The following is a 15,377-nucleotide window of genomic DNA, read 5'->3' as shown; positions in this document are numbered from 1 at the left end:
CAATGCACCGCTGAGTCTTAACTGAGGTTCAACAGTACAAACATAACAACAGACTAAAAGCAGCCCGTGGATGCTCACCTCACCTCACCTCACCTCACCTCACCTCACCTCACCTCACATCACCCATATCCTAGTTTGCCTACACAATCTCTTTTTTAATTTGACATGTAGAAATGAAAGCAACAGTGAAAATGAAAGAATACATAACTTTCTGTAAAGATACATTGTCTTATTTTTCTTCTGATAATGTTGCTTCAACTATAACAAATTTCATTATATGCCAGTATGTAACGGCATAATCAATAATTGCCTCTGATGTGTACTTTCTTCTCACTCTCTTCCTCCCAGCATGGATACGATATCTTATGATAAACACTCAGTGTTCACAGCCTGCAACTCAGACTGTTTTTGTTCAGCGAGTGACTGGGATCCAGTCTGTGGAGAGAATGGCATCACATATGTCTCTCCCTGTCTCGCTGGCTGCACCAGCTCTGCTGGCTCAGGGAAAAACACAGTAAGTTGACAAGGTACTCAAACTATAAGAAATAATACACATGGAAAATCTATTTCTGGTATTAAATACCATACTATAGAGTGCTGCAGGGATGATGTTTTTTTCTAGGCTGATGTGGAAGTTAGCCTTGCCCTGGTTCCCTCATGAAAAAGCCAGTGGGAGTTTTCCATTGGATTCTGAATTAGTTCTGTGGCAAAACAAAAGTTTATGATACTTACACATTTTGTTCAGCAATATAATCTTTACAATTGAACGTAAATGCAATTGCTAGAAGTAAAAAGCTTACGTTAGGCTATAAACAAACTAAACCACAGTCGCACGACTGATGTCACCACCACAACAAGGCTGTAAAGCTGAGTTTGGTGTTGTGACATTCAGTAGTCTCATTTAGCCACTTGTAAGCAACCGCTTATTTAAGACACCTAAAGGCTTCAAAATTCACAAGTGGGGTATTTACTGACATATTTTATGATGTAGCACAAAATGTATAAGTCTCTTAAGCTTGTCTTAACCTCATTTCAGACAACTAAAAGAAATTAATAAACAAAAAAAACACTTCCTTTGTGTGGGAACCGGGAGTGTAAATTTATCATCAAATATTAGTCTGTATTCTGCTCTATTAAAAATAAAATGAAACACTGGGGCGGCAGTAGCTCAGTCCATAGGGACTTGGGTTAGGAACCGGAGGGTCGCCCTGGGCACTGCCAAGGTGCCCTTGAGCAAGGCACCGAACCCCCCAACCGAACTCTGACATCTCTCCGCTTTGTGCATGTTATAGGTCCTGTTTGGGCATGTGTGTGTCTTTCGGACCTGTGTGTTAATGACAAAAAGAGTGAAAAAATTGAATTTCCCCTCAGGGGGATTAATAAAGTATATAAATTAAAATTTAAAAAAGAATGTATAACTGAGAAGGTTATTCACATATCAGTCTATTGTTTACTTATTTATTCTCCACTGAATGGCGTTTACCCCGTCATAATATTTTCTTTATGAATTATTTAATTTTCTTATTAATTAGACCCCATAATTTATCAGTATAGATTATGTAATTGCAGGGAGCCACGCTGTCTACTGTGCCTGGTTGGCCTCTTTTTATTGATTAACTTGATTACTGTAATAGCAGTGATTTCAGAGATCTTCAGCCACATATGTGAGTGTTGTGTTAATACATGTATCTATGTCCCGCTATACATGGTCAATATGTGTGTGACTATGAATGTCTCTCCAGGTCTTCTCTAATTGTAGCTGTGTCGGTGTGGCTGGTAACTTTACGGCCAGTACAGGTCAGTGCCCTCACAAGGACGACTGTGACAGGATGTTCCCGTACTTCCTGGCTCTCTCGGTCATCACTTCCTTCATCATCTCCCTTGGGGGCACACCGGGCTACATGTTTCTAATCAGGTTAGATTTAATTTAAAAAAATGTAATGAAAATGACTGTGAAGTAACCAAATAGCCTTTATTCAAACCACTACAAGGGGTCATATTATTTCACTTTTTGACTTTCTTATATACTGATGCATTGTCAATATGGGTGTAGATGATTTAAACCCCTTTAAACCCGAGTTTGGATCTGTGTTACTCAGTGCTGATCTATAGCGAACAAATGTTGCTAACTGGCATTCAACTTCATCGGACCCACATTTGTAGCTGGTTATTGAATTAGTGTCCTTCAGTGACCTGTGCAAAATCAATAACATTTTTAATTTGCAGCTTTGATTCAGTTGCTTTGAAAGGAAAAAAAAAATCTTACATTTATTTACTCAGTTTTTCCAGACCTTACATCTGTTTATTACCAGGAATCATGGGATCAAGTCCTCCACAGACAATGATATGAGCCATTTATAGCTGACTTGTTGTTATTGGCAATGGCTACATGTTTGTGTGTGTCTTTGTATCAGTGTGTCACACATATAAACAGTGGCTTTGTCAAAACTGTTTAAAAATAGTCCGATTCAAATCATGTGATTTCCTGAGTTTTGAATCTCGTTATGAATGGGACTAAATTATGCTCAGAATTAAAACGATGAAACCACTCTTCATTAATTTAATATGTTGAGTGGCCCAGAAGAAATGAGTCGTTACAACCAGTGCTGTAACTCTCCCATTAAGTTTACTCAAGGGGATTGTGAATCAGTTGGTTGATCTCCTGCAATTGCACAGGTGAAGGATCAAGTGAAAGACACTGCCACTTTAGTGTGACAGTGATGTGGCTTTTATGTGGACAGCATGTGTGATATGGAGGAACAGGAGACTGGCTGTTCTGTGTTGCTGTGATTCTAAGTAAATAAATTACATTAATTTCTTCAATATTAGTAAATACAAGTTTAATAATCTGTTACTAATACTTTGGAGCAATTCTTCTTGGCATATTAGCTCAATTAGCTCAAGGCTAACATAATGGGATGAAGTTCCAAATGATCAAAAGACCCCAGAAACATTGTGTGCGGGCCCTGAATGTGACATTAAATGCAAGCATATTTTAATCATCCGCATTCCATTTCAATACTTCCACTTTCAATAGCGCACATATAATACACTACTTGTGTTGCAGGCATTATGTTCTGTCATCAGTGCTTTCAGATAAAATTTGAGATTTTGGTGGACAACACGGCAGTTTAATGTGGGAGAGAGATGGAAAAGAATTGAGAGTTTTTTTGTTTTATGTGTGCACTTTTTGTGTGCATCCCTCAATATATGCTGGTTCCCAAAATGAACTCTTAGTCATCATAACTTTGAGGACCCCTAGTATAATGTTTCATAAAAACTGTTATATAAAAATAAAATCATTAATAAAATCAAAAATAAATCATTAAAGGGGGCGGCACGGTGGTGTGGTGGTTAGCACTCTCGCCTCACAGCAAGAGGGTTGCCGGTTCAATCCCAGGCTTGGGAGCCCTTCTGTGCGGAGTTTGCATGTTCTCCCCGTGTCAGCGTGGGTTCTCTCCGGGCACTCCGGCTTCCTCCCACAGTCCAAAGACATGCAGATTGGGGACTAGGTTAATTGATAACTCTAAATTGTCCGTAGGTGTGAATGTGAGTGTGAATGGTTGTTTGTCTCTATGTGTCAGCCCTGCGATAGTCTGGCGACCTGTCCAGGGTGTACCCTGCCTCTCGCCCGATGTAGCTGGGATAGGCTCCAGCCCCCCCGCGACCCTCAAAAGGATGAAGCGGTTAGAAGATGAATGAATGAATGAATAAATCATTAAAAACTGGTGTAGTATATGGCTTGCTTTAAAAAAGTCATAATGTAGTATGCCATAAGAAAGGCGCAGTACATCATTTAAAAAATGTTATAAAATGTCATGCATAGTATGTCATGAAAGAAGTTATTGTATAGGATGCCATTAAAATAGCATCAAAAAATTCATTGTATAGTATGTCAGAAATAGGTAAAAAACAGTCATTGTGAGTCATGAAAAGTCAAAGTACAGTATGCCATTAAAAATGATTTTTAAAAAAGTATGCCAGAAGAAAACTGGAAAAAATCATAGAATAGAATGTCATAAAAAGTGTTATAGAAATGTCAAATTATAGTATACTATGAAAAATAATTTAAAAAAAGGTATAGCTAAAAAGTCATAATATAGAATGTCAGAAAAAAGAGTATGTCATACAAGTCATTAAAGTCATATTAAAGTATGCGTTAAATATGCCAGTATAGTAAAGTATGCAATTTAAAAAAAAATATAGTATAGTACGCCATAAAAAGTCATAGTATAGAATGCAATAAAAAATATCATACCAAAAAGGCCATTTAAAAAGTCATAGTACAGTATGTCATCAAAAGTGTTGTAAAATATAGTCATATAATTTAATATATATGATAACAAAACAAAATATCATTCCATCACAAAGAAAAATATGCTATTCTGTTTTGTGTGTGCACTTCTGCTTTGTGAGCTTTAATCATATGCTTGCTCCCTAAATTTCCACTCAGTTATCTAAACTTTGAGAACCCCTGGACAAGAGGATCGATTTTTCAGCACCACAGCGACCTCTGCTGGCCAGTACTCCACCTAACATAGATCACCCTTTCTAATGAGACATTCTATAATACAATATAGAACATCCTACTTTTTTGTATCCTCAGCTTTATTCTTCCTACATCTTTATACAAAGAATAAGTCAAATCAATGAATCAATAAATCAGCCATTTATTTGTCACATGGAATTTGACAAAGTACAACTGGAGGGAAATGTGATCCCATCAGCTCCTTCAACTTGTGCACTGTAATTTAGTTCCATGTTACGTCTTCTCACATTGTTGGCTGCCGCTTTATTATTGTCCATGATGCCAGATGGCTCTGGTGATCCATGGTTTCTGGTTGTGGAGTGATTCAACTGTCCACACATCCTGAACTCAACAAGATGACCACATGGTTGCTCCTTACACGGGCAGTGACTCTGCTCTGCAGACGCTTTTGAACATCAGCAGTGATCCACAGCAGGACAGCAACCAACAACCCCACCGTCATTAAGCAGATATTGAAGAATTCCCACCTACATGACATGCAAACACACTTGCACTTGCCATATCAGCAGATGCACTGTCTCTTGCTGGAATTAAATTAGGTTGCTTGCTGTGTTTCTGTAGCTTATTGTACTTTCAGTACAATACAATCAATACATTCTTTCCTCAGTAAAAAGTTATTTTTATGTTATGGAATGTGCATTGTTTACATTCTTGGTGTACAATGGTTTGAGTGAATCAGTTTCTGATAATATTGCTTGAAAAATGTCTGCAATTTCTTTTCATGAAGGTGCATCAAACCACAACTGAAATCTCTGGCGTTGGGTTTCCATGCTCTAGCAACACGTACCCTTGGTAAGTTTCCTTCAAAACATCCTCTATCGCACATCTTCAGGTGGCTCAGGGTTAAGATGTCATTTTATTAACCTTGTTTTATATCTTTTTGCCATCTTTCTTTCAAACATACCTGTCACCTGACCTACCAGATATACTCCAAAATGTTCTTGTAGTAGAAGTACTTGCCGAAACTTTAGTGTTTCAGCCTAATTTTAATGTTTATCCAGACTGCTCTGAACAGTGTAATCTGTTATGTTTCAGTTCTTTGGGATGTTGTTGTGAAAATATGTCCTTGGTCTTACAGCCGGGATCCCAGCACCCATCTACTTTGGAGCAATCATTGACACCACATGTCTAAAATGGGGCCAGAAGAGGTGTGGAGGCATAGGAGCCTGTAGAATCTACAACACGACTGCATACAGGTAGCACTCACATTTTTTTCATTTTTTGTATCTGTAACATTCAATTAACATCACGATGGACTCAGTCTCAGACTGTCCCAAAATTGTAGGATCTGTAGAACTTAGGTGTCTCAATTTTGTCTGAGTGGGGGCGCCCAGTGTCAGTCCTCAAAAACTCCTGTAATATTGTATTGTCATGCTGTTTACATGCTGCCCTTGATGTGTACAGTATGCCATAAAACAGCAATAGTATACCATAAAAATCCATTACAAAAGTCATAGTACACTATGTCAAAAAAAATCATCAAAAGAAATTCTATAGTATTTCAGAAAAATGTCATTCAAAAGTCATTGTATGGTATGCCTTAAAAGAATCAATAAAAGAAATCTAGAATATTATATCCAAAAAAGTCATAGCATAGTGTGTCATTCAAAAAAGTAATAAAAAAAGCATAGTATAGTATGTCTAGAAAAAACATCAAAGTATAGTATGTGAGTAAGAAACAGTAATAAAAAAGTTAAAATATACTATGTCCCAAAAAAGTCAAAGTATACTATGTTGTAAAATTCATAAACAAGTCTTAGTATACTATATGATAGAAAAATCATAATCATAATTTAAAAGTATCATTATATAGTAAAACATTCAAAGAAAGTGTCAACTCAATACTATGTCAAAAATGTCATTAAAAAGTCATTACATAGTAAAATTAGTAAAGAAAAAGTCACAGTATTATTATTTTATTACATTAAAAAGCCATAGTATTGTGTGCCATAAAAAGTCATAATGTAGTATGTCATAAAAAAGTCATACTATAGTATGTCAATTTAAAAAGTCATAATATAGTATGCCATAAATAGTTATAGTGTAGTATGCTATAAATATCATAATATAGTATGTCAAAAAAAAGTCTTAGTTTAACATGTCATTTAGAATATGCTATAAAAAGTCATAGTATAGAATGTTATAGAAATATAATGAAATACTCATAACAAAGTGTGCTAAAAAAAATCATAGTATAATATGTCATTTAACAAAAGTAATGAAAAAGTCATAGAATAGCATGCCAGAAAAGTCGTAGTATAGTATGTCATAAAGAAGTCATAGTATAGTATGTCGTAATTTGTTTCATCAAAAAAGTCATAGTATAGTATGTCATCAATTTTTTCATCAAAAACGTCATAGTATAGTATGTCATAATTTTTTCATCAAAAACATCATAGTATAGCATGTCGTCCATTTTCCATCAAATCGTCATAGTATAGTATGTCATCAAATTTTCGCCAAAACTGTCATTGTACAGTATGTCGTCAATTTTCCATCAAAAACGTCATAGTATAGTATGTCGACATTTTTTCATCAAAAACGTCATAGTATAGTATGTCGTACATTTTTCATTAGAACCGTCATAGTATCTCGTCAGTTTTTCGTCAAAAATGTCATAGAAGAGTAAGTCGTCAATTTTTCGTCCAAAACGTCATAGTATAGTATGTCGTCAGTTTTTCATCAAAAAAGGTCATAGTATAGTATGTTGTGATTTTTTTTTCATCAAAAACGTCATAGTATATTATGTCGTGATTTTATTCATAAAAAACATCATAGTATAGTATGTCAATTTTTCATCCAAAATGTCATAGTATAGTATGTCGTCAATTTTCCATCAAAAACGTCATAGTATAGTATGTCGACATTTTTTCATCAAAACGTCATAGTATAGTATGTCGTACATTTTTCATTAGAACCGTCATAGTATGTCATCAATTTTTCATCAAAAACGTCATAGTATAGTGTATTGTCAATTTTCCATTAAAAACGTCATAGTATAGCATGTCGTCAGTTTTTCGTCAAAAATGTCATAGTATAGTATGCCGTGATTTTTTTTTTCATAAAAAACGTCATAGTATATTATGTCGTGATTTTTTCATCAAAACGTCATAGTATAGTATGTCATACATTTTTCATTAGAACCGTCATAGTATGTCATCAATTTTTCATCAAAAATGTCATAGTATAGTGTATCGTCAATTTTCCATTAAAAACGTCATAGTATATTATGTCGTGATTTTTTCATCAAAACGTCATAGTATAGTATGTCAACATTTTTTCATCAAAACATCATAGTATAGTATGTCATACATTTTTCTTTTTTTTTTAATATTCTTTTTATTGCCAAGTGCACATTGGATAGAATACATGTCTCTTACAAAGCAATCATAGTTTTATATGTTTTGTAATATACAAAAAAAAAACAAAAAAACAAAAAAAAAAAAACGCAAAAAGAAAAAACACAGCAGCAACATCAAACATACATAGATTGGATATGACAATATGGCGGATTTCTACACAGCTTGGGTTCTGTGGCAAAACAACAAGAAAAAAGTGTAAGCCTGAGCTGGAAGTTTATAAAACAACGATGGCAGCAGAAACTAAGCAGAAACTATGCGTCTGACAACAAATGAGATCAATACTATTTGACAGGGAAAAGGACCTTTTTACAGTCAGCGTTATCACAGAGTTATCTTGAGAAGACGTTCATAGTGTAATATTGACCACACTCGAGTCCTTCAGGTACTTTAATACAGGTTCCCATACTTTATCAAAAATTGCTCGTCTGCCTGCATTTTTAAATCTAAGTTTCTCCATGCACAGGGTCTCGCTGAGCTCCCTCAGCCACATTTCAATTGAAGGTACATTATCTGATTTCCAGTGTCTTAACCCATAAGAACCCACTGTGACACAGGTGCCACACATCCTTTAAATGTTCTGGAAAATTCCATGAACAGCTTTCTCCTTGACTTTAACTCATGAAGTCCCAGAGTGACACATACTTAACATCCTGGTGGATCATGTGACAGGTCATGTGATTTGGTCTTCCCACAACAACATTTCCAAGATGTCTGTGTGCCAGGTTACCACTAGGGGCAGAGCTAGCTAAATTTAAAAAGCTTGTTTTTGGTTGCCAAAGGTAAGATTCAAACCATTTAAGAATTGTAATGCTTACATAACAAGTCCTTTATTACATTTAACCTGTTATGAACACATTTCATGAACAAATTGATATAAAACAAGTCAGGTAAATATCGTTGTGACATATATGTCACATCGGACCTTTAACCTTAAAATTGTCATGGAAAACCTATTGTGACATATATGTCACAATAAGAAATTTTTTTATGATCTGCTCAGTTAACTTAACTTTTTCAATGATATTTAGTTAATACATTTTATATTGTTCAATTCAAAGCATATTAAAACAAATGTAAACAAAAAATCACATCATATGAATCCAGTTATTAACAAAATATATAAGGAAACCATTTTTACCCATCAGTGAATAAAAAAACAGACCCTATATCACTTTGTTCTACCCTATATCATTTGAAAATGTAATGAAAATAAATAAATAATAAAAATTGAAAAGAATAATTGAAAATTGTAATTTAATTTTATCTGCATTATGGATAAGAAGCGATACAGTGTTCAGGATGCACTGACATTCATCCAGGGAGACGACAGTGACTTTGAGGGATGTGAAAGTAGCTCAGATGACGACCTTGAAGACCCTGATTACACTCCCAGCAACAAAGACATGGAGAATGACAAGTCAAGTGAGTCTAGTGATTCAGACTGCAGTCAATCAGGTGATTTAGATGAAGTACCTCAACCAAAGATGAACCCTGGACAGCAAAATACAACTACCCAGTAGTAGTTTTTATTTTTATTCAATTTGCAAATTTTTGCAAATGTATTCATTTGTGTGTTGTAAAACAAATATGAAAAGAAAATGTTGTTGTTAAACCTAAGAGGTAAAGTTAGAATCGTTGTTACCAAACAGAAAAACATGACCAGAAAAAGACTGTAGCTCAGTTTTTACAGCTACAATGGCTTGTTGAGAAGACCTCCAATATGATGAGGCAGTCTTTTTTGAATTCAATTTGCAAAGTTTTGTATTGTGAAATAAATCAAAATTTTGTTGTTAAAGATTTTGTTATTAAACCCAAGAGGTAAAGTTATGATATTGTGGAAACGCAAATAAAAAGACAAAGCTTTGTTATCAAACCAAAAAAGACTAAGGCTGATTAATTTTCAAAAGAGGAATGAATTTACCATTAACACCCATTGACAGATCTTTGACACTAATGAGTGTTATTTTGAGAAAAATGTCAGAAATGTGTTCTATATGGTCTATTTAGTCTATTTTATATCCCCCATAATTACCCTTGATGGATAAATTATCCAGGTTCTTAACGCCCAATGTGACATATATGTAACATTACAGATCTCTGACAGTGAGGGGTGGTATTTTGAAAAAAATGTCAGAAATATGTTCTATGTGGTCTATTTAGTCTGTTTTATGTCCCCCATAATTTTCCTTTAAGGAGAAATTGGTCTGGGTTCTTATGGGTTAAGATAAGTCTTTTAGCCAAAATGGCACCAAAACATACAGACTGTTGTAAAGACTTTGTACTGTTAAAATAATGAGTTGAATCACCCGCTGATCCCAGAATGGCCACTAAGGGGCAGGGTTCACACAGCCTTTTAAATGCCTTTGAGCAAAAATCAAATATTGAAGACCAGAATGAGTGGAGACTGGGACACGTCCAGAGCTGATGAGTGAGTGTTCCAACCTGATTCTTGCACTTGTCACACAAGGTTGATACATTAGGATACATCTTGTTAACTTTTATCTTTAAATAGTGTAATCTGTGTATTATTTTAAACTGAATTAGTTTATGCCTAACATTAATTGAGCATCGATGAATATTTGAAAGACATGTATCCCAGTATTCTATGGAAAGAGGCATTCCCAGTTCCGATTCCCACTCAGACCTTTGCTTTTCTGTGCTAGTTTCAATCTGGTTGAAGAGTATCTGGTAAAAACCTGATACTGCTCCTTTTTTACCTGGCGTGATTTTAATTATTCTTTCAAGTGCATGGTGTCGTGGGATGTCTGATAATGTTGATACATGGGCCTTTATAAAATTTCTGATCTGCAGATAGCGGAAGAAATGCGAGGCTGGCAGGTTATACTTAGCTTTCAGTTGCTCAAAAGACATCAGGTGCCCCCTCTGATATAAATCGCTCAGGGACCCCACTCCCTTCTCCCTCCATCGAGCAAACACTGGGTCTCCAGCAGAGGGCTTGAAAGCGTGGTTGTTACAAATCGGTGTATCTCTGTACATGTCTGGGGCCTTTAAATGTGATTTAATCTGGTTCCAAATTCTTACCGAGTTGTGTATTATAAAGTTACCTTTGTACAATGATTTGTTAATTTTGATGGGGCTGTTCAATAGGGCTAGGAGAGAAGTCCCTTCACATGCTGCTTTCTCTAAAGAAAGCCAGGCAGGGGGTGGACTGGTTGTATCCTCAGTGAGGTTCGAGTTCCTCCAGAAAGCCAAAATATTCAGATGTGCTGCCCAATAGAAACATTTGAAGTTTGGTAGGCCGAAGCCTCCCTCCTGTTTTAATTTACAGAGGTGTTTTTTGTTTATACGTGCTACTTTGTTTTGCCAAAGAAAAGGAGTCACTATAGAGTCCAGCCTCCTGAAGTATGCTTGTGGAATAAAGGATGGAATTGATTGAAAAACATATAAGAAACGTGGGAGAACTACCATTTTAATGGCGTTTATTCTCCCTACCAGTGATAGTGGGAGGGTCTTCCAGAATTCAATATTCTGCTTCAGTTGTTTCATCTTTAAATTCCAATTTTCCTCGAGTAGCAGGCCAGGTTTCCTGGTGACAGACACCCCTAGGTACGTGAACCTGTCCGTGGCGATTTTAAAGGGAACAGAGTTCAGCGTGGTACTGTTATGATTTAGATGTATTGGCATTAATTCACTTTTATGTCATACATTTTTCATTAGAACCGTCATAGTATGTCATCAATTTTTCATCAAAAACGTCATAGTATAGTGTATCGTCAATTTTCCATAAAAAACGTCATAGTATATTATGTCGTGATTTTTTCATCAAAACGTCATAGTATAGTATGTCATACATTTTTCATTAGAACCGTCATAGTATGTCATCAATTTTTCATCAAAAACGTCATAGTATAGTGTATTGTCAATTTTCCATAAAAAACGTCATAGTATATTATGTCGTGATTTTTTCATCAAAACGTCATAGTATAGTATGTCAACATTTTTTCATCAAAACATCATAGTATAGTATGTCATACATTTTTCATTAGAACCGTCATAGTATGTCATCAATTTTTCATCAAAAACGTCATAGTATAGTGTATCGTCAATTTTCCATTAAAAACGTCATAGTATAGCATGTCGTCAGTTTTTCGTCAAAAATGTCATAGTATAGTATGCCGTGATTTTTTTTTCATAAAAAACGTCATAGTATATTATGTCATGATTTTTTTTCATAAAAAACGTCATAGTATGTCAGTTTTTCATAAAAAATGTCATAGTATAGTATGTTGTGATTTTTTCATAAAAAAGTCATACTATAGTATGTTGACACTTTTTCATCAAAAACGTCATAGTATGTTGTCACGTTTTCATCAAAAACGTCATAGTATGTCAGTTTTTCATCAAAAATGTCATAGTATAGTATGTTGTGATTTTTTCATAAAAAAGTCATACTATAGTATGTTGTCACGTTTTCATCAAAAACGTCATAGTATAGTATGTTGTTAATTTTTCATCAAAAACGTCATAGTGTAGTATGTTGTCACTTTTTCATCAAAAACGTCATAGTATAGTATGTCGTCAATTTTTGATCCAAAATGTCATAGTATAGTATGTCATCATTTTTTCATCAAAAACGTCATAGTATAGTATGTTGTCACTTTTTCATCAAAAACGTCATAGTATAGTATGTCGTCACTTTTTCATCAAAAACGTCATAGTATAGTATGTCGTCAATTTTTGATCCAAAAAGTCATAGTATAGTATGTCGTGATTTTTTCATCAAAAAAGTAATAGTATAGGAAGTCATCAATTTTTCATCAAAACATCATAGTATAGTTTGTCGTGATTTTTGTCATAAAAAAGTCATAGTATAATATGTAAACATTTTTTATCAAAAATGTCATAGTTTTGTATGTCTTCAATTTTTAATCAAACACGTCATAGTACAGTAAGTCATCAATTTTTCATCAAAAACAATTTTCCATATAGTATACTATGTCGAAATGTTTTACTAAATAAAGTCATAGTATAGTATGTCATAAAAAAGTCATAATATAGTGTGTCATAAAAGTCATAGTAGAGTATGTTAAAAAAAGTCATAGTATGGAATTTCATAAAAAAAGTCATAGTTTTGTATGGTACAAACAAAAATAAATAAATGCCATAGTGTAGTATGTCCAAAAAGTTATAAAAAGTCATAGACTTACAATCGTAAGTCATACAAAAATGTTCTACAAAAGTCATAGTATAGCGTAGTATACTGTAGAAAAGCCTAACAAAAAAGATATAGCATAGTGTGTCCAAAAAGTCATAGTGCAGTATGTCATAAAAAAAGTTTTTAAAAAGCTATAATATAGTGTGCTATGTCACTGAAATCAAAGTTGTTGACTTGCTGTGTTTTACACCTTAACGTCTCAGGATAGCATACCTGGGTCTGACACTGAGCCTACGGACCATCTCGTTTATCATTTGCATCCCGGGCTTCATCCTGCTTGGTCGACAGCTGAGGAAGGAGGAAAGAAATGCCATCCACGGAGCTCTGGCCAACGGCGGCACAGAGCTGGAGGCACTCAGGAAGGAAGAGTTTGTGATTTCTAATTCTGACCAATCACAACAAACGCAAGACAACAGCACAGACAGGGAGACACGGCTGTGACAGACCCACAAGAACTGACCCCCTCTTGTCTCCTTCACACACACACACACACACATACACACCACAGGTGAACAAATACACCCTCAGTATGAACACAGTGATACTGTACACGCACACACTCAAATGAGATTTGCAGGGAATCACGTATCTGATCATCTCATACAAAGCATAAATTCTATATTTGTACTACTGGACCTGGGAGACTTTGTGAATTTGACAGGAAATTTGATATAACTGAAATATTTCTTGAATGTATATGCTGTTTTTTTTTTTTTCTTAAAAAGAAAAATTTAACAATGTTTTTCTGGTTTTAATGGAGGCACAAGAGATAAGACGAGATGTTACTACTACAAAAGCAGTATCATTCTGAAAACCAGCACTTATAAAGCTGCCTCTTTGGATTTTTCTTTGTCTTGTTGACATCACTGTTCCTGAACAGAGGAAGTGGCCTTATAACCCAGAGGCATGGCACTAAATTTAAACAAAATAACTGTTTAAAGATTAGGCCTTCAAGCAGACAGGAAATAATGGTTTATTTTGTTCAGAATTTTAAATAGAAAAGATAACAGTAACTTTCAGAGGGGTTGGCAGTTGCCGATTTGACAAATGTGCCTCATTCACTCAACGGTTACCTCTAAATCATGCATCTCACAGTTTGAGCAGATATCTAAACACTGTTTTATTTGACTTTTACACTCACTTTAGAAAAAAGATTCATGTCTGACTGACTCTAACACTTTTGTCTTTTACTTTAAGCCCAAAGTCAGGTTTGATTGTACTGAAGTCTGCGTTGTGCGCTTTCTGGACGTGAACTTGTTCCTTTGGTACTTGTACTCACTAAAAGCGGAAACTGTATTTTAGTGAGATTTGCTTACCTGTTTGTCTAGTGGAGGCTGCTTCATAGTTTTATACTTTCAACCAGCACTAGCCCAAGTTAATTCATTTAAATGTGGTATTAATGAAGAAAAAAATACATATCAAGAGTACACGACACTAAACTTTGTCATGACACTGATACAATTACACTAAATTTGTTCAGAATATCTGGCTTCGCCTCAGCAGGTGGTATTGAGCAGTCATTTTGTTGGAACAGATGGCTGAGGTGAACGCTTGCTCTTGTGTCTGCCACCTGTAAAAGGCAGATTTAGTACTACTGCAACACTGATAAAAGATACTGTGTGCTGTTCCAGTCTTTAGGCAAATGATTCCACTGTGTGTGTGACATGTCACCACAGGAAATGTTACTGATATGTATAAGCTCCGCTTCCACGTCTGCAGCCGTTGCTCTACATATTGTTTCACTTTTTTTTTTTAGTTTATATTGGGGGGTTTTTCTTTGTGTATTTTTGCGTGTGCAAGAACTCCTGTGCCAAAACCCACAGACAGACAGATCATGGTCTAAACTCAGGTTTTTCCTATACTCATAAACCACTCCATCCCATAATCACAACCCATTTCCTTGAAATCTGTCAAGAATAATTTCTAAAATAAAATTAATCGACTAGCTACTGTATCTCAAGGCAATTTGTTTTTAAAAAGAGTATTACTTTTGTGTTTGTAAATGTATAGCATATTATCATTTTGTAAGCCTTCATTTCCAAAATGGACACATACCATTTTGCTAACTTACACTACGTGGTGACTGAATCATCTTTGCAATTCAGGTTTAGTTTCAGGCACAGGCGGCCACAACTGCAGACTCAGAGGAGCAGCGAGAGGCGTAGAGGAAGGAAGTCATTATCTCAGTAATGTAAGGCATTTACTTGCATTAAAGAAATCAGAATGTAAATAATTTTCTTGGATTATTTTTGTAAAATTTGAAAGAATATCTTAAATGTTACACTAAAAT

At 35.0% G+C, this 15,377-nt stretch overlaps 1 protein-coding gene across 1 annotated transcript in view; it reads left to right on the top strand.

The window, feature by feature from the left end:
- LOC125889351 (solute carrier organic anion transporter family member 1C1-like) overlaps positions 1-15,277 on the top strand; it is a 54,787-nt gene extending 39,510 nt beyond the window's left edge. The window contains exons 11-15 of the mRNA XM_049577232.1: positions 349-514; positions 1,743-1,915; positions 5,277-5,341; positions 5,628-5,745; positions 13,291-15,277. Of these exons, the coding sequence (XP_049433189.1) occupies positions 349-514; positions 1,743-1,915; positions 5,277-5,341; positions 5,628-5,745; positions 13,291-13,528 (760 nt within the window). The 3' untranslated portion in view covers positions 13,529-15,277. The remainder of the gene's footprint in view (positions 1-348; positions 515-1,742; positions 1,916-5,276; positions 5,342-5,627; positions 5,746-13,290) is intronic.
- Positions 15,278-15,377: the final 100 nt, after the last annotated feature.

This window comes from Epinephelus fuscoguttatus, linkage group LG5 (assembly GCF_011397635.1).
Source record: "Epinephelus fuscoguttatus linkage group LG5, E.fuscoguttatus.final_Chr_v1".
NCBI classification, from domain to species: Eukaryota; Metazoa; Chordata; class Actinopteri; order Perciformes; family Serranidae; genus Epinephelus; species Epinephelus fuscoguttatus.
This window is presented reverse-complemented; position numbering and strand designations above follow the sequence as displayed.